This window comes from Neolamprologus brichardi, chromosome 14 (assembly GCF_056152115.1).
Source record: "Neolamprologus brichardi isolate AB-2024 chromosome 14, ASM5615211v1, whole genome shotgun sequence".
Lineage (NCBI taxonomy): Eukaryota > Metazoa > Chordata > Actinopteri > Cichliformes > Cichlidae > Neolamprologus > Neolamprologus brichardi.
In genome coordinates this window covers 19,348,901-19,376,602 of record NC_142117.1, presented here as the reverse complement: position 1 = coordinate 19,376,602, position 27,702 = coordinate 19,348,901, and the positions used below count along the sequence as shown (strand labels likewise).

The following is a 27,702-nucleotide window of genomic DNA, read 5'->3' as shown; positions in this document are numbered from 1 at the left end:
CCACACAGCAGTGCGACACCAAACCAGATAGCATTTAAAATACCTCTTTATTTTAAAAGTAAAAACATCATACAGGGAAAAAACTGCAATATTATATAAATGCATGCTACAAAGCTGATGAGATGAATATTTAAATCTCTTTTCAGCAACACTTCAGCTTGAATACGTTTCATGATAACTGTAGTCTGAGTGAGAATGTTACTAAAAACAAATCAAAAGAAAACATGTAACGCAGTCAATAAATATCCTTCCCTCCAGACATGCTGTCATATTCCTTGTCACAACATAATAAGAAAATATGAAAATGAGCAGTTAAAAAAAGCCTCTATCATTATAGTACACGCTTGAAAACCCATGAGGATGTAAACTAAAGCCAACTGAGCTTGCATGACTGAGGCATTTAAACCGCTAATTCTCTGCAGCCACTGGTGGGTTTATTGAATTAAACTATAAAATAAATTTAAAAAAAATAAATATGTGTGTCTGTGTGTGTGTGTTTATATAAGTGGTTTCTTTGAATTCTGAAGATTGCATAGCTACAGAGTGTTTTCATGAATAGAATAGGAAACTGTAACAGCTGAAGGAAAAAGCACTGAGATGCTGCACCCAAATGGTAGAAAAATAACAAATATCATGTTAAACTTATGCTGCACTTCAGCCTTCGGGCCTATGCATGGTAGTGTGGTAGCATTTGCTGGGGTTTTTTTCTAACTTTTTCCTTTTTTTAAAATGATAAACCACAAATGTCACTCGCTGGTGCAGTGCAGTTGTCTTTCCCATTATAAGGGATCTAACGTATCACCTCATGCATACTTTAAAATTACAAAACGCCATGTTTGCCTAAACCCACCCATATTTACATATGTACATGTTTATATTTACATTTACATGTTTTCTTCTACAAAAGCGAGACCCAGCCCTGTAACTACTCTTTCACTCTAATGACGACAGCAGCTGGGAATGAGCCAATGGGCTGCGGCGTCATTAAAAATGCTCTGATATAGCCTGAGGTGCCCCTCTTAAAGAAAAACCGGTACATCCCGAAAATGTAAATCTCGCCATTTTTATTTGGTTTTATTTTTTTACTCTAAAAGGTTTTAACTGAGTGAGCAAGTGAGGTCTGAAACCTCCTCAGTTTTGGTGTCAGCAAAATTACTTATATTTAATTATTTAAATATATAACATTAATTTTTTTTTTAAAACATACCTTTTTTTAAATAATGAAGTGTCAAATGATCCAGATTTCTTATTTTTATTTGGCTTATTAGCCAACTGTGGTGCTAAAAAACTCATATGCTCATTGATGTTGTAAACCACAGGCTGATAGGCGGAGATTTTCTGTTTTTTATGGTGCATTCTTATAAATTATTATTATTTTTGTTTTTGTTGTTTTGTTTTTTCTTTTTTTAAATGGAAGCACTCTTTTTTAAAAAAGTCCGGGAGTGCATTTGTGTATAATACACACTTCCCTCTTTCTAGTGTCAGTTAACCGCTCTGTCCTTGGACGTCTCGCAACCCGTTTCTGTTCGGATGTAGCCGTGATGCCTCTGATGCGGCATCCGATACGTCTATAATACAATAATCTGCCTATGTAATAATAAATACAGTTATATTCCTATTATTGCATTATTAGAAACAACTACTTCCAGCAGCAGGTGGTTGTGGTTTATCGGTGTAGGTCAACTAAATAAAACACCCTTGGTGTCAGCGGGTCAAGCCGTCGCCGGTGAATGAGGTCATCTTCAGCGAGGTAGCAATATCGTCCCTTCACCTGCAAACATGAACGAAAAACAAAATTAATTATGATATTTTTGTCATTTTAAATAAATCTCAATTTGATTTGACTAAATCTAACCAATTGTCAAGACTACATCAGTCGCTGGTCAGTACAGTCTTCAAGTGCTGGCAGTGCACAGAGGAGATGAAACAGAAAGAAACAGCATGGATAGAAAGAGAGGCCAAAACTTCTTGCTGTGTTTGGAGTTCCTACCTCCGGATGCCAGATGAGGAAGACAAGGAGAAGGACTTCCCGCCGAAGAAGGAGTTCCTTTGCTCCTGGGATGCTCTCTTGGTCTCCACTGTGCATGGCTTCTGCTCCGGGATCTGAGCAACTTGAAATCTGTGAATCAACATGTAACATAACCATTATTACATTCAGAAAACAACCCTATTATGACTTATAAAGTGACATTGGCTTTTCTGCATGTTAGTACCCGTGTCCTCCTGTGTGTTATGTAAATGTTAGTCAACACAGTACACAGGTGTTCTCAAATTTAAACAGCAGAATCTTCTTTTGTCACACCATCTCCTCCTTTACTAAATCCCTGATTCTTCTCTGTAGTCTTCCTCTTTTCCTCCTGTCATATATCCACTATCACTCCTGTGCACATGTTCAAACCATCTCAGCCTTGACTCTCTGACTTTGTCTCCAGTTAATTCAATTTTTACTTGGGATCGACTGAGATAGGCCCCCCCTCACCTTCCTCAACCCAAACCACAACCACCCAGAACTGGATAATTGTTGAATGTAGGAAAGCCTCTGCTAAGAGGAGAAAGGAAGTCACACTGGAACATCTCTCCAGCAAAAAATGGAATAACACAGTGAGAACATTTTGGGATGAATTCAAAGGTGCCTTCTTTTTAGTCCATTGTAATTCAAAAAACCACAGACATCCCATTGTTAAGGAGTCTAATGTAAGTGCAATTGGATTTTCTGAGCACTGCCCTTCTCTTCTCCTCAGTCCTCATAAATTCTCCTTGATACCTTCCCTTCACCTCTTGATGCGTTCCATGCAGGTCAAAGAAAAGTAGTTAGAAAAAGGAGGTAGGAGTTCATTTTTTGGACTAATCAACTGCATAATTAGTCTTCGTGCCTTTTTAAGTGTATTTAAGTGTGTTTCTCTTGTGCATCGTCATGGTTACTTTCTGTGATTTTCCAGCCCACCTTCATTGTTTTCACCCACTGCTGATTAAATCCCCTGTGCTCTGTGTCCTGTTGTGTAATCAGTCCCCTGTGTGTACCTATAGTCCTGCCTTTTCCTGTGTCCTCAGTCAAGATATCTGCCGTGATAACTTGTCCTGTTGTTTGAACTTTGTTTTCTGACAATAAAGGCTCCTCTTTCACAACCCTGCCTGCCTCTGAGTCCCCTCCACCACCTTCAAGCCACTCGATTACACCGACCCTGGAAAATTGCCGCTGTGATGTAACCAGTGAGAGCTCATTTATTTTTGCTGGTGCGACTGTATTGGTGGTGGTATACAATTCAAATCCATGACCTCAGTGAAAACCAGCAATACTATCATTGTCAGTGATGCTGGGTAATGAAGCCTGTGAACAGCACCCAGCTACATGTATTTAGTAAAGTGTTATAAAGTGGACGTACCTTCCTACAGACAATACTGTGAGCTCTCCTTCCTTTTTCTCCTTCACTTCACTTCCTTCCATCTTTTCCTGTACAGTTTTTGGCACAGCGGCTTGTGTATGGTGTGTATTCACGCACTCTCCACCCAGCAGGGGGCTCTTCTGCTGGTCGGAGGATGTGTCCAGGGAGGGCAGGATGAGACTCTGGGGGGGCTTCAGGGGATCTTTGAGAGAATCCAGGGGTGGAATGAGAACAGGGGGCCATTTTTTCTGGGCGCAACGGGTGCAGCGGTAACCGTGTCTGGGGGCCAGGCCAGAGAGGCCGGAGATGGTGTGGTGGTGAGACTGATGAGGGCAGAGCCTGGGCAGCGAGCGGAATTGGGATAAGGGAGACAGCATCGGGAACCTGGGGGAGGAAAATTAGATTTATTAAAAAATAAAAACTAATGTTGACATATTCAGTTTAGACAAATCGTAAGTGGATACATCCAAATACCACAAAATAACCTACAGAAGGATTGTAAAAAGACCATTTAGACTAGTGATGGTAAGAAAAGTGTTGGTTATAATACTAAACTGTACTAAGCTTTCCAGAATATCCTAGCATGGCACTGGTACATCCTTAATATTGGTCCTGGACACAATCACTGCTACAATATGGCACAAAATATATAAATATGTCCAATCACAGCAGCGATCACTGCTCTGTGTCAATATAAAATCATTTAGCAACTCAAATCGAAAGTTTTCATCTGTTGGCACAGAGCTTGTTGGTTTGTGTGTCTTTTCATTGTTCACTTTTTATTTTTTGCAGAGGAAGACAGAGCAAAAGAGACGAGTGCTGTATGGGTGAGCTACAGTGAACCCAAATAACCTGTGCAAAACCTCCCACCACACACATCCAGATACCAATCTGAAAGCTTTCCAGAACAGTCTGTATATATCTGTGTGTGTGTGTGTGTGTGTGTGTGTGTGTGTGTGTGAGAGAGACAATGTTCTGGCATCACATGTGACAGAACCACTGAGCAGCAGTGCACAGGCACAGGCCCCAGAAACGTCTGTACTGAAATAAATTAGATCTGATGCTCATCATGTCATTACATCATTAATTTAGTCGTTCGTGGGGTTTACAGGTGACAAATTATTATGACTGGGGTAAATGTGGCATCACTATCGAAGCAATAATCAAAGCCCTGCAGTGCAGACTGTTATAAAGTGGCGTTCTCTCGAACCTCATCGATTAAACATTGGGAACTTGAGCAATTTTGGCTTATGTTACAACCTCAGGTTCTTACCATAAAATGCACTCAGTCAAATAAATTGTGTGGCTTTAAGCTGTGTGACAGACTCATGACTAGACGGCTGTAAACTGTGTTAGCAGCTGGTTTCAAGCCTCTGCGAGTGAGTGAGTCACTCCCAGTTATCAGGCTCCTGAGGAAATGTAGCCGAAAGTCACAATAATGTGCGCTCCTAAGTGAATGTTTTAGCATTTGTTTTAGTTAAAGAGCTTAAATGAAACTAATAATGTCCAGACTGAACAACTGGAATGTTAACATGAGAGTAACACGTGGACTTATAGCCCTATAAACGCAAGTTTAGGTCTCCATGCTCAGTGCAAGCGTATGAAAATGTATCTGCACTGCTCCCATTTCTGCCTATACATCCTCCCACACGCACTTTTCTCTTGACGAGCGCCTCTCTTTCTCTCTCCCAGACTTCCCCCTTGCCATCTCGTTAAGTGTGACCTTGGGCAGCATGACTGAGCAAATGCATCTGATGATTTGTGGTTGTGCAAGTGCGCGCGTGCGGTCTCGTACTTGATTGACGAGCCTTTGCTCATAGCCATCTCTTTGGTCTCGTACTCCAGCAGCAGTTCCTCCAGCGCAGCAGCATTTTCTGAAGCAAGCACACATATACACATTTAGCTATAATGCCAGCTAGTCAAACTATAGATCAGAGTAATTAAACACCTCCTGCCTGTGAAAATGTAATTCAGGAGTTTATTAGAAGTGTATAAATAAGGTGGATGTAATTGATGCAGGAAACTTGGAGAGGAAAGCCAAGCTACTGTGTATATCTTGGGCCAATTGGGCCATTTATCACTTCAGTAGTAATAAGCTGTGGACAAAGCTGAAACTCTCATTTGCTGTTTATTATAATTTTTAGGCTACTTGCCATCTGTTAAATAAATGCACAACTTATATGCGACGTCACTGTTAGTATTTACCTTTCTTCTCGGTAATGAGGCGAACCAGAACACTGATGGTGTCTTCATTCAGGTCATCGGATATGTAGGGACAGGTGTTACCTAAAGTAAGGCAGAAGCAATGTTAATAAACAGAGATTTTCCAGTATTGTGTATGTATGTACTGCTTTTATTGCACTGCTTGTCACTTTTAACACTGTTCAAGGGACACTCTGATTGATACGGGTGGATGTAGATGGCCCCCTGCCACTCACCATCCCATAATAGTACAGCATAGTGAGGCAGCTGAGTGGAGAGCAATGACGATAAAGGGGAGAGAGGGAGATTCGCTCACTCAGCAGTTATGCGTTGTTCAGCACTGCTGAGCTGTGTGTGTGTGTATGTGTGTGTGATGTACCAGGCCCACAGTACCAGATGACAATGCGTATGTGTGTGTGTTAAAGAGCACAATGTGACAATATAGATGCCAAATGCGACTGTGCATGCGTATTTCTGTCTTTCTTGCATAAGCAGCATTAGGCTGTTGTTGGACCATAACAATAGCTCTGTCTCCACAGTGCCTGTTGCTACGCGAGCATAACAGCATCAGTTTCACGGGGTGGCAGTTGTTCTCGTCTCTTTAATACTCCAACAAAGTCACAGCCTGATATCAAGTTTCATGTTTAATAGTGGAAATACCTTCTACCTCTACTTATGCCTTTATTGGTTGTTCTACTTCTTGTCTTTGTCCTACCACGTCTACGATTCACTGATTGTCTTCCATCTGTGCCCTGCTTCCTTACATGTATTCCACATTTTAGTCCATTATGTAGTTCTGGTTGGTATCTACTTTACATTTTTTTAATGTTTCTTTTTTTTCTTGTTTCTTTTTTTGATTAGTTATCTGTTTAAACTTTTCCCCCATGTCAGCATTTTGGTCTTTTTTTCTTTAGAACAATGAATAGCATTACAGTCTAACTGCTCTCCAGGGGCAGATCTAACGGATAGCAAGCCTTCAATACATAAATTACAGTACATCACGGCAGCACACTAGTCTCAATTTGCTTAATAATCATCATAAGTTTAGGCTTATGATTAAAAAAAATTTATACTTGCATCTAGGTTTACTGTAAATGCAGCAGTTCTGTGTTAACGGTCAACAGCTCACTTCAGCCTTTTCCTGTGTGCACTCATGCTTGAGCAACTGCAGAGTTGCATCTACTGTAGCATCAACCCTGCATTTGCCCTTTCTGTTCCCCCCTCAGATTTTAAGGTCGATGCATTCTCCAGTGAAGCAAACTGTGCTCAGTCCTGCATAGTCAGAGTTACCACCGCAGCATCTGATTTTAGCCCTGCCGAGCTAAGCTTGGCCTTGCTACCCCCATGGGTATTTCCTCTCAGATGGAATGATGGGAAAAAGTGCTGGAGTAAGAAGTTCCTCTAACCTTAGGCCAGTCAGGACTACAGTGTGCAGATAGGTAAGTGCATTGCGACAATGATTGTTACATAACAAGAAAAGAGCTGTCATTGCTTTATATGCAGCCTCTTACTGTACCTAACTTCTTCTGCATCATCATCCCTTAAAGCATGAGTCGAATGTGGCAATGATGGTGATTAGAGGTCTTATATTGAAGTTGGAATTCTTCCTCATGCATGAGGTCTTCTGCTAATCATCACTGAGGACCTCATACATGAACCACTGTTATCTGCTTTATGCCCTAACGAGATTGTTCACTGGCATGCTTTCTGCATGCTTTTTCATGCTTTTTGCAAAATGCAAAATTAAAAAGCGAATCACTATCTACTATCCCAGCATACAGACACTGCAATCTATATAAAAATGAACTACCTGTTTATTTTAAAAATGGATAGAGGAAGAAAGGAAAGAGAATAACCCAGAGAGAATCAAGGAGACAGGGCAGAGGAGAAGGAAGGACAGGAGAAATGAAGAGACCGACATAAACAGTGAGTCGAGGTACCCGATTGAATTATTGATCTAGCTGGGAAAGGAGAGATGAATTGATAGTATCGTGTTCAGATGAGAAGAGAGGGGCATGTTAGAGAGGCAGGAAACCGGATCAATGGAGAGCAGAAGGAATGATGAAATAGCAGAGGAGGGATGGAGTTCAGGGAGTTTCCCTTCAGGTGCAAGAAGGACTTAAATTTCATAACAAGATGCAAAGAGAGAAAGAAACCAAGGTGATGCTAAAACAAATAGGCAGAGAGCACCGACTGTTGCTTTGACCCCTGGCTATTCTCATGCGCGCATGCATTCCTCCATAGATCACCCTGGCCTCCACTACACAGGTGTAGCTACATAGGCTGCTACAGCTGTAAACTTCTCATCCTTCTACGAGGGCACATAAAAATGCAAAAAGAACCACTAGTAGAAGGAGTAAGTGAGCGAAAAATAACCATTTGTTTGCATGTTTGCAGTTATGGAAAACGCTGTAAATGAAACAACAGGTGTTGCACAAACACTTGACGTGAGGCATGCTGTCACACAGTCGGATCTGTCGAGGGTGCAGCTGCGCTCTGACGCTCCCGATTCCGTGCAGGTTTCCTAAGAGCCTTGCACCATCGGGTGAGCGAAGGAAAAGCCAGCTTAGCCTTTAAGTCTGCTTATTTATCTGCACCAAATGACCGTAACAAACTGGCCGTCGTGTATGCTGTCTGGCTGCTGCAGAACTTGTGCAACAGTGGATTCTAATAAATTAAAACACAAAGTAGGTTACTGTAGAGTGTGGCAAGCTCACTCCAGCTCATTAGTGTGTGTGGTTTGTTTCATAAATGCAGGTTAGCAATCTGGTTATCTAGAAAAGTACAATCTGTAAAAGTAGAACTGATTATTACTCCACATTCTTCACAGCATCTTTTCACCACCACCTCCCAAAAACCCTAAACAAAGCACTTTTTATGCTTTTTGTGACACAATTGAATAAAATAAAAGCTGCCTGGAGGTGTGTGCCTCCCATGTGACCTTTTACAGAAAACTAGAAACCTAGTAGGTACAGTACATCCAGTACAATAGAAGCATAAAGGAAAGAAATGAGTGCATTTCTCAGTTGTGTGCACAGAGAAAGAGGAAGAAAGACGTCGCCTGAGTACTCTCTTAAAGGGCTAATTTGGCTCACAGGGTGAAAAAAAATACATTTAAGCACTTCAAACAAGATTATGCAAACAATAGAGAATGGGTATGGTAACTCATACAATCTTTCTCTTGGATTAATTTCTACGTCTCTTTCAATTAACGCCCCTCCCCTCTGTATCTTTTTCTTCTCCTGTCCTCCCTGACTCTTTTTATGCTTTCTGCGTTGACGCAAGTCCGTTGGCAGGCGAAGGGGTTGACGAGAATGCCCCACTTTACCTTTTCAAATAGGAGCATTACATTAAAACAGTACCTGCTTAGCTAATTACAGCATGTAATGTCCCCTGTGAGGTCAAAGTTCAAAGCGGCTAAGATGAGAAAAAGAAATAAAACAGCCTCACACATGGACTCGCGTGCAGTTACATAAAAAACATATGGGGACTGAGTGCACATGCAAAGGCGCTGCCCTTTGAGCTGGGCTGGTTTCACTCTTGACAGGGAAACTTGACCACATCGTGTGCATGCCAAGTGTGCTAACTTGGCATTTTTATGGTCAAACGCGACAACAGCCAGAACTTAAATGCTACTTTCCTATTGTGCTCCCATTATTGTGATTTTCTCTCTGCAGCCTTCCCATCTCTCACCTTCTTTCTGCGGTGTGGCAGTCTCTTCATCTCCTCCCTCCTTCTCACCGGTGCAGCGGTATCCCTTTTTCTTTAGGATGTTGCAGATGAGGATACCCAGCAGGCCCATCACACAGAAGACGGGCACCAGGGCAAACACGGCGTACTCTGCTGTCTTTTCCTCAGCGCTGCGCACCACTGTGCTGTTGGCCGGTCCTCCTGCTCCACCAGACTGACCGTTACCCACATTACGGACCACTCTGACATGCAACCCTTCTGAGAGGAAAGAGGGGAAGAAGAGCGAAAAAGATCAGAGAAGGAGGCAGCGTGATAGCAGAAATCAGTTCACTAAAAGCAAGTTAAGACACGGTAATCTGCAGAAGCATGCTTACTTTTCACGCAGGGACTTTGGGTGGAAACTTGCCCAGCGGCAGAGGAGTGAAACCTGTGAATGGATGAAAAAGAACCAAAAAGAGCCTAATTAGAGAGATGGATGAAGAGAAAAACACGAGGGGCTGTGTAACAGTGAAAGAATGAATCAGCGGTTTTAGCTTGTGGCATGTTATGTCCAGTGGTGCCTGTTCTTCATGTTACCCGCCCATTGTGGTGAATGACACACTGTGTTTGTCCCTGCGCTTGTGTGTGTGTGACTGTTTTCTTGCTTTTTTGAGACAGAGAAAATTGCAGGACTTAATTTAGAACAAATAAAAGTTTATGAGTTACAATATTGAAAGAAAGCCGCGTTATTGTCCACCCTGCGGTTGGATAGACCTCTTTGTGGACTAGCAAGCATACAGGTAGACCACCGCAGACTCAGGCCATGAGTTCTCACCCAGTCAGACAGTGACCACAGACGGCGTCAGAGGTCCCGTTGCCAGAGGATGCAAGCTTTCGGCCGAGGATCTTACAGGAGGTGTGTGGACGGCAAACCTCAGAGTCCAGTGCGTCTGAAAAGGTTCCAGCTGGGCACACCTGGCAATGCACTTCTTCAGCTGGACTCTGGATCTGCCCACAAGCCTGAGAAGAAAAGAAAAAGTCTAAAGTCAGGCAAAAGAGGCTTAAAGAGAAAACGTAGCATCCCTGTGGCGTTGTAGAGTTGATGGGTAGCAAAGAGATGACTGTTTTAATTTTAAATCCTGCTTCTGTGGAAATAAAATAAAGATATTGCAGCACTTACAAGACTCAGCCATTATTTATGGATTCATGAGAAGAACAACTTCATTTTTGACAACTGCAGTGACCAAATACACAGACTATAATGTAATGGAGGAGATGAAAATGTGATTTGAACATAAACTGCAGGTGGCTGCTCAGGCGGAGGGAGTTGAATAAGTAATTTAATGAGCTGTGGAAATGTATTGGGTCCAATATGTTTTAAAGCACTACACCATTTCACATCAAGTGAAACTCCACTTTCTGTCAGAGTAAAGAAGTTTAACTACAAATTTAATCCCGGAGATATATTAATATAAGATAAAGAAGTGTGTAAAATTACAGGAAAGGTTGTCCCATATTTCTAAGACATAAAGTACTGGTTGAGTGATGAAAATGTTCTTTATAGTAGACAGTGAAAAGCAGGAACTTTTCTGTTATTTAATTGTTATCTATTACTTAACTACTTTGGTATAGTATGAATGGCTGTGAGGGAAGTCTTTATTTAAAACTTTAAATAACCCAGCTAAAAGTCCAAAAATCAATGCCTTCCTTCATATTTTGCACAGCTGTCTAGTCGGGGCCGGCCTTATGTTTGACACCCCTACTCTACACTATAGAAATTAAAGACAAATGTTGCCTACTGAAACAAGCATATTTATAGCAGTTAAGGAGGTGGAAGTGTTTAAAATATATAATAAACAATACAAATGTTATTAAAAAAATTTACAGTTTGTTGTCTCACCTTGGAAGGCTCCTGGCCTGCCGGGCATTGCAGACACGCACACCCTTTCTCCCACCGAGACTGCACCGCTGCAGTCCCTCCACAGCCAAATAGCTGGAAGACACAGAAACACACTCGTGAATCAGAAGAAGAGCGCACACGTGTGGATACACTCTTCTTCTTACACAACAGAGCTCACAAAGCATGCGCATATTTACCGCGAGGAGGACAAGAGCTGAGCAGCAAAGGTGGTTCCTCATCTTCTTCAATGTATTCGTCTATGTACATATGATCTAAAGAAAGAACAGGCGAGGGGTTAATAATAAAACATGATCAGTTCACGAGGATTTATGAGATTTTAAATGCTATAAACAAAAACAAAAAAAAGTGCCAGCACTTTTCCCAGCCTGATATGGAAAAATACGACACATCAAAACTGACGACCTTACAGCACTTTCCATTATGTCACACACCGCGCAGGCATGCACACTCACACAAAACCGCAAGAGTTCACACGGCGTGAAAACACCTGAGTCACTTATCCGGAGCAAAAGCGTGGCTCCTGCGATCGGGAGGTAAGGAGCAGGTGTGAATCCTGTAAATATCATTTATCATGAATCATGTCCTCTTTATGCACAGCAGGGTACAAACCGAGGATTTTCTGTTGCTATTTCTGAGCCATAGGTACTCACGTGCACACTTTTAGCACTGATTAACTCTGCACCGCATTCATTAGATAACATGTGCTGACTTTCTCAAAACTTAACATTAGCTGCCCCTGTGATGGGCATTTCCCTTTATTCAGAAGAGTTTTCATACAACCGTGCAATCACAGCTAAGTGACGCATCGTCACGGTGGAGGGTAAAATAAGGATGACTGCACTGCTTTATTTAGCAGATATTTTTAAGAAGCTTAGGAATAAATGAAAAGGTCTTTGTGCCACAGGTGACTGTTGCGTTGTAGCAAGTCAGTGTCATCCCCTCTGCAGTGTCTGTACCTGAAAAACATCTGACAACAGCTCATTTGAAACTACATCAATATAGTCCACCTAAATTTATATAAAACCTTACAGCGCAGACTGAGGAAAACTTTGACTTGAGCCCATTTATCAACACTTATATGCAAACTTATTGGTTTGTCAGCTGCAATTATAGTATTCTGACACTCCAGCCAAAGTCTGCTGTATTGTCAACTTTTAAATACTGCTGAGAGGCCAAACTCTTGCACTCGTCTTTCTGATCTGCTTGACTGACTGTGATAAATTGAACGAATGCCACTGAATACATATTATAGAAACAAATGCATTTTTGAGACTAACTTTTCAAAACTCACCATAAAAATATACTGAAATATTATGTGGTGAGGTGTTACTATGCAAGTGACAAAAAAAAAAGATTTGTTGCCACAGTTGTGGGGGCTGTGAATTCACACCGGGCTAGGATTAGGTGAGGATCCATAGCCTGTTACATGCAGCAGATTCATACATGATGATTCTTTGTATATATCAGACTATTTCTTGTAAATCTAAATATCAGATGTGCATGTAGTGACACTCTGTAGCATGCCAAAGACTGATTTAGTCTTTTTTCTCAGAAATGAGAAGGTGGAACTTGCAGACAGAATGTCTCTGAACGGGCTTGTAAAACAGCCACTGACAAAAGCAAAAACATAAGAAGCGTTTAGAATGTGCAAATCAAAAAAAGAAAAGGGAAAAGGACACGCAGTGGAAAGGACGAGAAATAAGTGCAGGAGAAAGAGATATTGGGGAAAGATGGAGGCTGTAAAAGTGAAAAGGGTAATGGGAGGGAGAGGAGAAAAGCAAAGCTGAATACTTACCCCAGACTTCCAGTGGACTGACACAGTTGCCGTGGCAACTCAGTAGGGATGCTGTGTGTGCTGCTATAAATGCTGAGTCAGGGCCAAAGTCAAACTGCCTAATTTTCGTTTAACTGTGCAAAAGTTGCTGCAAAAACGCTCGATTAAACACCCTGAGCTCGGTGAAACTTTGAAAAGTCGCTTAAAAAGGAAAAACTGGAAAGTTTAAGACTCTGAAAAGCTGTTAAACACTTAGATAGTTAAACAAGTTAGAGAAGTAACAGAAAATTCAGCTGCATACACACACAGACACACACAGACACAACACACACACACAACTCTGTGAAGCTGAATGAAAAGTCCAGTGTACCTGCCTGTGTCTTATAGTGCCACTCTGACCACAGACACACCCCTGACAGCCTCAGGACATGCCCCTCCTGCATGTGTGTGTGTGTGTGTGTGTGTGTGTGTGTGTGTGTGTGTGTGTGGGTGACCGCTCCAAGGCACCACTTCACCTTCGACCACACATGAAAACATTTCAAACATTAGTTGGAAAATAAATGAACCGCTTAAACCCACTCACTGGTCAGGACACACATGTGTACACACAACACACACACACACACATATCAGTAAGCGTGTGCTGAAGGTATCATTTAACAGGGTTTTGTACACCTGATGTATGCACATAAGAACCATGTATTACCATATATGTTAAAACCACATATGCAGATAACACACACAAACACACATACACATATGGAAAGCCATGATAGCCATGCCTTATACAAACAAGAAAATAAAACATGTAATGAGTTTATGATTTTGGTCCGGCGAGGTGCCTCATGGCAATGACAGGCTTCCGAGGCATAATTTTAGGGGGGAAGAGAGAGATAAAGCGAGGACAGAGAAACCACTAGCTTATAAAAAAACACGGCGGGGCTGAAGAGCAAGGGCCGATCTGGTCGAACAGGAAGAGAAGAGCGAAAGAGAGAGGGATGGAAAGAGGAGAAAGTGGCAGGGAGTGACACTGCTAAAACCTCAGCCTGATAGCATGATATATATAGAAGCATTTGTTAAAATGCCATACAGACCAGAGCAAGAGGCTAATTACAAGTCACACATGCACACATACTGTATATGTGCACTCAAACACACATGCAAACATGCGCTTGTGCGAACACATAGCCGAACAAGGGGAAAAAATGATCAATAAAACGACAATGATAGAGAGAGCAAAACAAAAACGGGACCTGCAATTAAGTACCTCCTTTTTTTGGAAAGTGTCAAGTAACAAACTGGACCGAGCTAGAGGGGTAGAGGAATGTGAGGACATCCACAGAGAACCTCACTTGACCTCTAGAAATGAAGCAAATGTGCTTTAAGTGCAGCAGGGAAAGGTGAAGCTGATCCTTTAGATTAATGAGATGCATATGCTTTCAAATGATGGCTTCATAGGGTTTCAACTTTAAATAAAACCTATTTTTAAAAAAAACTTTGATGAGAGATCAAGCATTTCCTAAAAGTTATTTTTCTGTTAAGTAACATTTAATTGTTTCTCACTGTTCGGGTAAGTGCAATAATATTTAAGCTGCAGTGTCACTGCATGTGCTGAGTGTGTGCAGCAGGGCCACGTGCACGGAAACTGTAATTAAAATACAAAATGATGTCCAAAAAGGATGTTCAAAATGAGCCTAACCGCTGCCTTTAGAAGTCAACCGTTCACAGCCAGACAATCCAAGCTTGCAATGTCTGCATGTGATGCTTTTGCATTTAAATCCTCTTTGACTCTGGATTTCTTCTCAAAACCACTACAGTAGGGACCGCCAACACGTGGGACTTCCACTGGAGCTACAGGCACGAGTGCCTTCAAATAACCATTTTCTTGTTTGCTGGTACTTCTCAGGCTCGTGGCATTGGAGAACTTTTCAGTGTATTTTAAAGAAACTTGTTCTCGTGAAGAACTTTACATTTCATGCCACTGATTTTCAGCAAAGCAGCAGAGAACAATGCCATCCATGAATCCATCCATAAATCCATCCACCATCTTGGTGGCAGCAGCCTAAGCAGGATGTTTCAGCCATCCTTCTCCCCAGCAACACGTTACTCCTTGGGGCATTGAGAGGCGTTTCCAGGCCAGATGAAACATATAATCTTGTCAGCAGGATCTGGGGTCCCCTCCCAGCTGGGTGTGCCTGAAAAACCTCAAAGTGAGGTACCCAGGAGACATCATAGCAGTGGCTTTGGGGTCCCTCCGGATATCCAAGTTTCTCACCCTATCCCTATGGCTGAGTCCAGCTGAACTATGGCGATGACTCATTTTGGTTGTTTGTATTTGCAACCTTACTTTACTGAATCGTCACCCTGATCTCATGACCACAGATGGATTAAAATGTACGTTGACTGGTAAAACGAAAGCCTCGCCTTCCAGTTCAGTTCTCTTGTTTCTTGTCCAGTGCAATACTTGCATATTAATCCACCAGCAGAACCAGTTTCTCCGCTTGAATACGATCCTAAGACATGTCTGTGTAAGGTTCTCAGTCATCCAGGTCATGTTAGTCTAAATAGCTTGAAGGGCGGTTTAAGTGTTTTGTTTAAGTGTTCTGGACTTATAAGTGCTTTGAAGATGTTTCGGCTCTCATACAAGAGATTTCTTCAATTCTAAAACCAAAAAGTGGAGAGTCGCCGGTATTGAAACCCTAGTGAGGGTTGTACCTTTGAAGGTGTACCTTTGACCCACCATTAATCATGTACCTCATCACATGAGTCAGGGCGTGAAAATAGGCATGGGTCATTACTGCCAGAGGTTTCGGGTGGAACCACTGTGAGACCTTGCCCCATTCCATCATGTGACCTATTGAAGTCACATAAGTCACATCCTCAGATGCTTGAACATCCGCATTTTGGAAAGCATCTTTCTGCCAACTCAGAGGGAGCATTCTACTATTTTCTAGTCGGGAACCATAGTCTCCGACTTGGAGGTGCTGAATGTCTTTCCAAACATTTCACACTCAGCTGCAAATCATTCCAGTGTTTGCTAAAGGTCATGCTCCGACAAAGCCAGCAGAAACACTCCATCTCCAAAAAGCATGGATGCTATTTCAAGGCACAAACAAGGCTCAAACACACACTCTCCTCAACCTGTCTATGTTTTTAGATCCTGTCTGGCAATATCAAAACCGGATCAGAGACAAGGGAAAAAACTTACAAGAAGACCAAAATAAGAGCAACCGGGTATTCCTCTTCATTTTGAATTCTTCTGTTTCAGCCTCACCAGAATACACATTCTTACCTTTGATTTGCACAGCTAGTGTTATAAAATACCATTTTATTAATAAAAAAAAACTATAAAAGGAAATAAAATGACAAATACCAATGTAAACTGACAGCTTCTTAACAAACCCTAACATTCACAAACTCCCTAAATTGAAGACCCCGTGATAAGAAAAGCAGCGGGCAGCTGTCATCATACCTCACTAGAAGTTTATTCATAGACAATGTAAAACTTGAACATAGTTCAACACTGGGAAAATAGCATCTTAAACATGCAGTCTATCTGCAGGTGTGGCTGTAGTTGTCCTATAGAAGTCTACGAGAAGCTAGCTAAAAACTATATCCATCCATCCATTCGCTTCCACTTATCCTTTTCAGGGTCACGGGGGGCGCTGGAGCCTATCCCAGCTGTCTTAGGGCGAGAGGCGGGGTACAGCCTGGACAGGTCGCCAGTCTGTCACAGGGCCAACACATAGACACAGACAACCATTCACGCTCACATTCAGTCCTGCATTCACACCTATGGGCAATTTAGTGTTTTCAATCAACCTATCTCCACTAACTGCATGTCTTTGGACTGTGGGAGGAAGCTGGAGTACCCAGGGAGAACCCACGCAAACACGGGAAGAACATGCAAACTCCACACAGAAAGACCCCACCCTGATGGTGGAATTGAACTCAGGACCTTCTTGCTGTGAGGCAATTCATTAGCCAATGAGCAAGCAGTTTCAACCTTCATATCACATCATGATGGCGGCTACAAAAACGCTCATCTAGAGGATCCCGAACGAGTCTTCAGAAACTACTGGATCACATCATAGTAGCCACACCTTTTTATACTTATGAGTTTATTATGTCATATTCATTAAATCCACCCCAGATCTTTGATTCAGTTTTCAGTTTTTTAATCTGTTTTTCATTTTCAAATCTTTTTCACAAGTGGTGGAAGTTGCTTAGTTGTAGCCCAGGATAATTGTTGCATGGTGATGGAAAAGAGGGACTATGTAGTTGATTTACTATGCATGCTGATTCCTGTGGCAACGTTCTATATTTTGTAAAAAAATAAATAAATAATTATAAAACTACGAATTACAAAAAAAAAAAGTCCAAAACAAATCTTACCAGTGCAATAACAACATCATTATTATTATTATTTATTTCACAGAAAAACCACAAAACAGTCCTTTTTAAGCAAGTCATGTATCTGACTCAAACATTCATCTTCATCTACCTCATCATTAACTATTGTGTTAATTAGGTGGCTGTTTAAAAGAGTCACCTGAAGAGATTAGCCTTCGTGTTTGCATGTGATATGTAATTAGTCTGTAGCTACTGGTCAACACACCAGTAAACACTCACAGTCATGTCATAGCTAACTTCTAGTTGCTTTCTGGTCTGTAATTGCAGTTTCTTGGTTATATCGCTCCGATATGATAACCCTGCTTGCACGCATGTGACAGCCATGTGCTCGGGCTTGGAGGCTGCAGTCAGATGGATATTGTAATGACAAAAAAAAAAAAAAAGAGGTAGAGGGGACAGAGTGTAGGAAGAGAGGGAGGATATAACGGGACATTAGCACCTCTAAGAATATCCCTGCAAACACAACAAAGACGCCAACGCGACGCCAAAACCCGGAGTGCTTTCGTCATTTTATGCGAGCGGGCGAAAACAACAAAACGGGATAACAATTAAAAAAAGAAAAACACCTCAAAGGAAAGGGAGAGGAGAGCGATGACTTTTTCTAAACTTTGTAAAACAGTAATTACCCCAAAGCCTGCACGCTGTTGTTTCACACATACAAATAACAAGTTACGAAAACGTCAGATGACCAGTCACATGCTCTGCTTGGTTCTGAAAATAGCAATAATAAAGAAGTAATGGCGAAGGCATGACAAAAACATGTCTGTTATTCTCTTCTGTGGTGGTTTTGGAGGCGAGGACCAGTTAAATGTGTTGGAGAGCTTTTTCTGGCTCCTTGATGTCATGCTGCAGCTCAGCTGAGAAATCCTTCAGGATGAAGCTGTGAAGGAAGGAAAAAACCACAAAAGAGGAAACACAAGAATGAGTGGAACTCCTCGCCTTTCAGGCAGAGGTGACTGAGCAGCGCCTGAGATCACAGGTAAACCGAGGCGAAGCCACCATGTTATTGGCTTCCAAACAATGAGCCAGGATTTTGGTCAGGGATGGGACTCTATTTCATTTTTCAGTGTAAAGTCTAGACACACAAGAATGTCCCAGTCATGCTGACAGATCTGGCACGTTTGAGTTATTTAACAGTGGCGTTCCCTGCCAACGATGAGTAATCACTAAAGCTTTATCAATTGGTTGTTACATGAAATGCCATTCCAGCAATAGCTCTTGGAATGAAAAAAAAAGTAGTAAACAGCTGTCCAAACTGATACTTCACTTTAGTTTGTAGGCTTTTTTTTTCTAGATTTAAAGTTCTCCACCCCTTTGTTTTTCTGTTTTTTAGCAGTCTGGCATCCAGTTTCAAGATATTGTTTTCAAATTTTGTGTAACGATAGATACCAATAACAATTTGTTTTGCCATAATGGTAGCAAACGGTGGCTAGCATTGCTGCTAGCAAGAAGGTCCTGAGTTCAATTCCACCATCAGGCCGGGGTCTTTCTGTGTGGAGTTTGCATGTTCTCCCCGGGTACTCTGGCTTCCTGGCAGTTAGTGGGGATGGGTTAATTGGTAACTCTAAATTGCCCATAGGTGTGAATGCAGGAGTGAATGTGAGTGCGAATGGTTGTCTGTGTCTATGTGTTACCTCTGCAACAGACTGGCAACCTGTCCAGGGTGTACCCCGCCTCTAAGACAGGTAGGATAGGCTCCATCCCATCTGCAACCCTTAAAAAAGCTAAGTGGAAGAGAATGGATGGATGGTTGCATTGATTTGCTAAAATGATAGTATTCTGTTAGTCTAAATAAGCTTAATTAGCTTAAATTGAAGACTCAGTTTATTTAATATGCTATCCCTGTAATGCCTGAACCATGAAATAACTGCAAGAAAATATTAGTATAAGTATTATTGAACCTTCTGACAACAAATTTATATATATCAGTTTTAATTTGGATCATATTTGTACATTTTTGTGCAATTCATTACCATCAAATGTATCATGCAATTTATTTAAAAGGGGAAAAAAATCACACTGATGATGTTGAGGTCTGATGATGTACCAAAGTTACAAAGTAACTTATTATATTCATGTTTTATATATAAATTTCATTTTATTTTATTTTTTTCTTTGATTAAACTTTATTTTATTTACCAATGCGTTAAAATAGAGTTTCAGACATAATTACAAATTTGTGAAATGGGACTCCCCAAAATCTGCTTTTACAAATAGGTAAATATAAATATTCACAAGATCCCGTGGTATAGTCACATAAACCTAATCACACAGTGGCGCATTAAAATACTAGCATAAATGAATTAAAATGTGAACTTCAGAAAATAAAGATTTGGGGAATCCTATCCGTAGAGGGTTTGGATCAATCATGTTTTAGTTGCAGCTGTTGTAGGAAGCTATCATTTAATATTTTCACACTGATTCTAGATCTGTGAACCTTTGCAGGTCACACTAAAACATCTCTTTGGTTTAAAACTAAAACTCACTTTGGTTTGTTATCAAATGAATAAATCAAGCCTGGATTTGTTTGGTGTCTTTAACCCTCTCTGTTCCAAGGGCACCATAACAGAACTGACTCTACACTCTGTCCCAGTTCTATATTATTACATAATCCTGTTAAGCAAGTGCACTTTTTTCAAATTTAAAGGTCATATATCCTCGATTAAAACTTACTCACCAATGTGAATACTGGGAGTAACTGACCAAAGTGGTTTATTGAGGTTTCATGCAGTATTCCCCACCAAAAATCAGACTCAGTGGACTGACGTATTTATTATTTACTGTGGCAACAGGCATAGTTGGCCTAAAATAACACATTAGTTAACAATAATAAACCTATTAGTTTTAAATAATGGATTTGGGAATTATTAACACTGAGTTAGACAATAACCTCAAATTGCTTGCTGTTGACCAGGTTAGGCATTGTCATTGACCGGGTCAGGTTTAGCTTTTCACCACCACTGACTTGCTTTGTGCTAAAAAACAAAACAAAACGTGTGAACTGAATGAAAAAGGTTGGCAGTTAAAGAATTGTGTCTTTTTTATTAATCAGGTATTGGTTCAAAATATTTCCAGATATCCTTCCTTTGCTCTGCAGGTGTGATCCTGCATCATCAAAGATAGAGAGGTAAACACGTGCTGCTCTACAGGTTGGAAACCTCTGCATTGTCTTAGGTTCAAATCCAATGAAGTCCATCAGATTATCTCAGAAACGTGAGGTCAGCTAAGCCTGTAAGAGGGTTGTTTGCCTTAATTCCTTAACCGTTTCAACCTCTTGGAGCTCAATGATACACCATTTCGGAAATGCACATTCAATATCACCCTTCGTTCAAGTAAAAACTGATGCTCATGTCAATGCATGCATGCATGCAAAAAAAAAAAAAAAAGTCTTGGATTTCCCTTTCCGTCACAGGCCTGGCACAATAAAACGTCAACCACAACTTCATATGGTGATAATGGCTACCTATTGTAGTCATGATGGGGGATACCTAGCTGTGACGCACGTAAGCAGCTATTATCTTACGGGCCAAGAAGTCAAATACAATAAAAAAGAACTGAGGTGGCAAAAAAGGTTTAAGGTAATTATACTCCATTCTTCATCAGACATTTCGTGTCCTGAGAGATAATGTGCACGTGTATGTCAGCGACGTGATCAGAACAACCATACCCTCTGTTTGACTTCACAGAGGTGCCCATTATTGGCAAATGAAAAGCTGATTTACGCCAACGCTTTCTACGTTAGTGCTCAGGCAATGTCTCATTATGGGGACCGTGTGTGATAACTGGGCAATTGTCGCCCCTTCACATGCGTCTGCAGACGGATGCGTTTTCCCTCACTCTCCATTTGCGTCTGTTGGGCCTAATCTGTATCCTTTGGTCATGTTTTCCAGTGGAACTGAACACCGGCTGAAACTTACCGGGCTTCTCTTGTGTCACGCAGACATCACCGAGTTGGAACGAGAGAAGGTGAACTGACCAGAGCAGAGAAAAAGAGGGCACCAGAGGGGGAACCAGAGAGTAGGAGAACACCACAACGTCATTTTCCTGCAGCTACCACAGATGAACCATGTGCACAAACACAAATAAGAAACAAATCATTTCTTTTCAACCTCTTAGTTGTTGCAAGCAGATGCAGCATTGTATGGGAAGTAAATCAGGAATGCTTTGCATTTTGCATAAATGGCCACACGAAAGATGGAAGTCTTGGCGATAGAGATGTTTTTGAAGAGTTTCCCATTAATTTAGATTTCGCCCGAATTGTCAAGAAAAAAAAGTGTTTTTCACAGAGGAGACAACACTTTGCTGTTGTTTAAGCCACCACGCCGACCACAAACCAATTCAGACTGCAAAACAGCCGTAAAAGGATCCACGCTCTTCTGTTTTCTGGGTTTTCACAGGATGGTCTTGAGTTGCGAAAAAGTGGAAGCTGCGGACTTGTTTTTCAGCGCTTGCGGTTTTCCCTTACATCACCGCCGTCATTAACAGTGGATGTAAATCACCTCCTCGTGTTCAAGCATTTTAAATAATGATTCACTGCTTATACACTGACACACACGTGCTATCATAAAACACATTTTCACACACGCAAACATGTGAAAGCAATATGAAAACAACCCTTCTAACATGTTATCTCAATTTGTCCACCAAATACAAAGGACTCACTTAATTACTGTTTTAGTCGCTGCGAGGTAAAAAAAAAACAAACTGCCTCAGAGGATGAGCTCAGTAAGGAAAACAGGATTTTTATTTGGATACCTGCACTATTCATACATGTGATCTAGTGTCATGAAAAGATGAGTGAGCTTATAATAAAAGGTTGCTTTTACTAGCTGTTAGATAAGTAAACAAGTCTGCACAGTAAATATCTGTAACTGTATATACTTTAGCCAGTTAGCTAAGTTAGCTAAGCTTAGGATAAAAGACAGTCTGGCTCTGATCAGTGGAAATAAAATCTAGAATATGAGAAGAGTATCCCCTCATCATGTTTCAGGAAGGGACACAACACACACATAAATTAACATAAACAAAATTCATCTTTAATAATCTTTTTGCTTGTTAATAAATAAATAAAAACAGAATCAATTAAAAATGAATCAGCCAGCCACTTGGCAGCAACTTAGTGCATTCAGGCATGCAGACACGGGGCTCTAACTCAGGAGGTAGAGCAGGTCAATCCCTGGCTGCTCCAGTCTGCATGCCAAAAATACCTGGGCAAGATACCAACCTCAGGTTGCTCTTATCATACAACAGAGTGAGAATGTTAGACGGAAAACACTTACATAGAAAAAGCACATAAAAGGTGGTTGAGTGATTGAGCAAAAGAGGACCCGCTGAAGTTTAAAGCAAGCATCAGAAATGGAAAGAAAGGTGATTTAAGTGAGTCTGAATGTGGCAAAGTTGTTGGTCCCACTACAGTACCTATTGGGATTTTCCCACACAACCATGTCTCTTAATTGTTGGGGTTTTTTCTCTGTTATTGTAGGGTCTTTCTCTTACAGAATAAAGTGCCTTGAGGCGACTGTTGGGCGTGGTTGTTGTGGTTCGGGCCATATAAATAATGAAACTGAAAGTTTACCGAGTATGGTCCGAAAAAGAGAGTGGGTAAAAACCCATTGTTGATGGATGGTTGTTACAACCAAGGTATGCAGAAGAGAATCCCTGAACACACAATACATCACACCTTGAAGCAGATGGGCTACAGCAGAAGACACAGAGTGCCACTCCTGTAAGCTGAGAACACAAATCTGAAGCAACAGCTCACGTGGGCTCACCAACACTGGACAAAAATTGGAAAAACGCTGCCTGGTCGGATGAGTCTTGATTTTTGCGGGGACAGGAAAAGCATGGATCCGTCCTGCCTTATATCAGCAATTCAAGTTGCTGATGGTGACTTTTACTGCGTACCCATCATCTGCTGGCTGCTTCCAACAGGCTAACACACCATGTCACAAAGCTCAAATCATCTCAAAGTGGTTTCTTGTACATGACAGTCAGTTCACTGTACTCAAACTGGCTCCACAGTCACCAGATCTCAATCCAATAGAGCAACTTTGGGATGTGGTGGAGCAGAGGATTCACATCTTGGATGTGCAGCTGGCAAATCTGCACCAACTATGTGATGCTATCACGTCAACATGGACCAAAAGCTCTGAGAAATGTTTCCAGCACCTTCTTGAATCTATGCCACAAAACATTTAGACCGCTTTGAAGGCAAAAGTAGGTCCAGCCTGGTAATAGCAAGATACTAGAAGTAACTAATGAAGTTTACGGTGAGTGTACTCTAGTTTCCACCTCTATTGATTACAGTATTTTCAGCCCTGTCTATGTAATGTACATCAAAGTCACATCACAACTGAGCCGATGGTGATGCAGAGTCAACTGATGTTTTCATGGTAACTTTGTAAAATACTGGAAAGCTAATTAACAATGATCTCATCATCATCTTGTATTATTAATGTATGCTAATAAAAATATATTCATCGTTATAGCGATGTCAGAATTTATTCAGTTCACAAAAAGCAGTTCGGGCAGAATTATTCTGGCTCTGAGTTTGATGTATGTCTACTGCAGTGCAGGGACTCTGAGACAGAGTAAGAGCAGTGAATTTTCACCAGCCCTTCTCTTACAATGGCATGAATAACTCGCACATATTTGTGCACATATTTAGAAACAGTGTCTTATAAATTTCTATGTTGCAGCAGATCTGAATTATAGCATAATTTCACAATATCCTGTGTACCGAGCTGTATTAATACCTCTGTAAAAGTGCTGCAGCAGACCATAAAATTCCTGCTTTGAATACTACTTTGTCATTACTCAGCGGTTGTATTTAAATTGGGCATGCTTGTAGCACTTCTCACATAAGACACACGCGAACAACACTCACACAGCCACTAGCTCGTGTCTCGTCACAAAGACATCGACCCGGACATGTTGATGTGTGATTTGCTCTGGCAGCGCAAAGCCAGCGACTGGTTACTGGCGAGTTTAGCTAGCAGATTGTGGTTGCTTTTAGATTTATCTTTCCTCTCGCAGCGTCTGTGGAGTAGCAAAAAAATCTGCAGTCGCTTTCTTCCTGTTTTCTCAGAGCTTATTTTTAAAACTGTGTCATTAAACAGCATACAGTAGGCAGCGACAGGGGATACAGAAGACAGAGAGGGGAGAGGTCATCGGGGTAAGAAGGGTGAGAATGCAGCTGAAACCACAGCAGACTTTTGTAAACTTGAGATAACAAAGGAACGAGACATCCGGGAAGTGACACTCTTCCACAGCCAGACTGTCAAATGAATGAGCCTGACAGACGGAAACTCTGTGCAGCGTGACTTGCAGTTTGCTGTCTTAATCTAAAACAAATGAAGGGCGTATATGTGTGAGGAGGCGAGCACTTTTGCTCATGCCAGCATCTTTCCAGGTCTTTCTGTCTGTAATTATGCAATCCTCCACTAGTGTGTGTGTGTGTGTGTGTGTGTGTGTGTGTGTGTGTGTGTGTGTGTGTGTGTGTGTGTGTGTGTGTGTGTGTGTGTGTGTGTTTGTGCGCTGAACCGGCTTGGATTGGGATCTGTGGTTTGTGCAGTGGGAATTTCATTGGCACTGAGTTTCCTGGCTGACATTGGGGAGGCATGCAGGCAGCTGTGGCACGAGGGCGGAAGAGCGCCGGGCGGCACTCCCAACCACTCTGGTTGGACAGATGGACAGACAGATGATGTGATTGACAGGTTAATTGAAGCTCAGGCTTTGACTCCCACATGCACTCACACACGCTCAGAGGTGAAGCAGTACATCACTGCAATACAAGTAAATCTTTTTTTTTTTTTATCTGCTCCAGGCTGCAGTGAACATATACTTTTATCTGCCTGTTTTCAATCAATCTCGCCTTTTCCATTCGCCTCTTTCTCATTCTCATGAGTACAGCACTCAGTAAATGCTGGGTGGGTGGAGAGGTAAAATGGGAGTTACACTTAGTTCATGATAACTGCTCCAACTCCTAATTAAGGAGAGCATGCATTTAACTGGAACACCAGCTGAGCACAAAACATGGCAAAAAGTTGCAATGCATCAGATTGCCTTACAATAATCAAGCCAAAGAAGGAACATATGTGAGAGACATGCAGGTTTGTTTAAACCAGGGTAATACCCAAAAGTTTAAGCCTGTGTAAACGCTTTTCAGGAATGCCTTAGCTGTCAAAACCGACAGAAAAAAAGAAGCTGCACATTACTAAGGTGTAATGGCATAAATAATCATAATAAAATGAATAAATAAACAGTTAAAAGAAACAGCCTGTAGATGCTCCACTTTGCAGTCACAATTCTGACTACAAAAGCTGCCTGATAAGCCAAGCTACAACGAGAAAATAATAATATTTTTTAATGTAAATTGTTAAAAAAATGTTAAAAAAAAGACTTTTAACACATTACATCACTCCCTGAACTCTCACTCAAAAAAATACACCTGATGATCCACATACACTGCAGTCTTCACTGAAACATGGTCCAACAGTTGGTTACGCAGTTCAGAGTTCAGGCAGAAAGATTTACTTCCACTTTTAAACCCTCTACTTTCTACTTCCAATCAGCTTCATTTTATCTTCATACATATTTTATTAGCGGCTGAGCCCCTGTATGGGAAATATACTTAAATATTTAATACCACCGCACTCATTAAAAGGCTGTTTAACCCAAACCAGTAAACCACTGGAGGGATTTCATCACCCCACTCTGCTGCATGGTCTTTCACAATGAGCTGTGAAAGTACATGACAGGAAGCAGGAAGTCTGTCTTCCCGAAACATCACGTCAGATGAATAAACTTTGCACACATTCAGTTAAGAAAAAACTCCCTAAAACGACTGCGCTTTAAAAACCGAGACTGGGGAAGCCGAACGTGGCCCTCTTCTGGTGAAAAGCGCATGTGAGTGAGTAAAGTTCAAACCCTCTTACTGATACAAGCGTGCTGGAATTTGGGATTCAGACAATGGAAGCCCTCTGCCAAAGATGACAGTCTCATCTCGGGGCTTGCGCATTTGTGAGTGTGTAATCAGGGGAGCTGGCTCTCATTGCGGTGTGCTCCTTACGCAGCAGTATATCCTGCCAAAACCACTCAAGTATGGTGTTGTATGTGATGGCGCTAAGACACGGTTTGAAATGAGCAGTTACTGGAGCACACGCTGCAAAAGTGAAACTGTCTGAACGCAACCAACTTGACGTGTTTGCAGCTTCTCCGCTTCTCGGCAGAATATTTTGTGCAAGATTTAATTGGCTGCTATAAGACTTTAAACCTAATAGGAAAAACATTACGAATAAATCAGAGCAAGAACTTCATTAAAAAGCGAGTAGGTGGATCACACCATCAGTGAGGTCATCACGCACCCATTACAGTACGTGAAGCATGCGCTCATCCTGCCGTTACAAAGCGCTACACATGCGGTATCACAACCGTCTATTCATTCCATTTAGTTTAATTAAGTATGAATGACTGCTTTACTGTTCAGATGAATATTCTAACTATTTATCGATCGATAAAGGCGGCTAGGCTAAATTTTAAGTCAGTAGCCAAGTTAAATGAACGCACTATGCTACACGCTATGGAAGTTCATGTGTATGTTAAATAAAATGAATACAAACGCAGTCTGTGCAGACACACACGCATATAAGAGCAATGTTTTATCAAAAAACAAACAAACAAACCAAAAACGTACTTCTTTAAACCTTCATAGCCAAACAGCACGGAAGTTTTCGCCCAAACGCATGGCTCTAACCTACCAGTATGTGCCGTGTACCGGTTAAGTCATACGAAAACGTTACCGCCGTGCGTAAAAGCGGTCTGGTCGGCAACACCGGCTTAGTGGCGAGTGAAGCTCCAAACGATTCTGCCACAACTTAACTACCGGCTTCAGCAGCCATGCAGGTTATCCCCTCTTGTTCTAAAGAGAAAAAAAGTTGTTTGACTTACCGGTTTGGTGAATAAACGGAGTGAAAATCAGTGTGCAGAGACGAGCATCATCGGTTACAGGCTAGATTAGCAGGTGTAATTAAAAAGCTTGACAATAGATAAAAACCACAAAGCCGGTGTTGAGGTTCCCCCCTCTCTCTCTCCAGCTCCTCTGTGCGTGTGTGTGTGTGTGGCACATAAACACGGAGCTGGCTAACTCTGAGCTCACAGTGCGTCACTGCTGCAAGCTGAAACCCCCGTCAGTGTGTGTGTGCATGTAAACCCCCTCTGTTGCCGGTAGTATAGGCAACAGCCACCTGTGGCTCACAGCCTGAGCCTGGCAGATTCCGTTCGCAATATGGAGGCCCAGAGTGTTTAAAGCTAAATAAACACTAAACTACAGATGAATAAAA

General features: G+C 41.6%; 1 protein-coding gene across 2 annotated transcripts; it reads right to left on the bottom strand.

Moving 5' to 3' along the window:
- Positions 1 to 47: 47 nt before the first annotated feature.
- Positions 48 to 27,505, bottom strand: relt (RELT TNF receptor). 2 transcript variants are annotated; one of them, XM_087851509.1, is made up of 11 exons: positions 27,311 to 27,505; positions 11,352 to 11,426; positions 11,155 to 11,247; positions 10,090 to 10,274; positions 9,650 to 9,702; positions 9,279 to 9,533; positions 5,589 to 5,669; positions 5,179 to 5,257; positions 3,384 to 3,767; positions 1,991 to 2,119; positions 48 to 1,771 (listed from the first exon to the last, which is right to left on the bottom strand). In XM_087851509.1, the coding sequence occupies exons 2-11, from the start codon at positions 11,391 to 11,393 to the stop codon at positions 1,768 to 1,770; spliced, it is 1,305 nt and encodes a 434-aa protein (XP_087707635.1). In that variant the 5' UTR covers positions 11,394 to 11,426; positions 27,311 to 27,505; the 3' UTR covers positions 48 to 1,767. The 2 variants fall into 2 exon arrangements, with proteins under 2 accessions (XP_087707635.1, XP_087707636.1); XM_087851510.1 differs by lacking the exon at positions 48 to 1,771 and having other exon boundaries at positions 1,987 to 2,119.
- Positions 27,506 to 27,702: the final 197 nt, after the last annotated feature.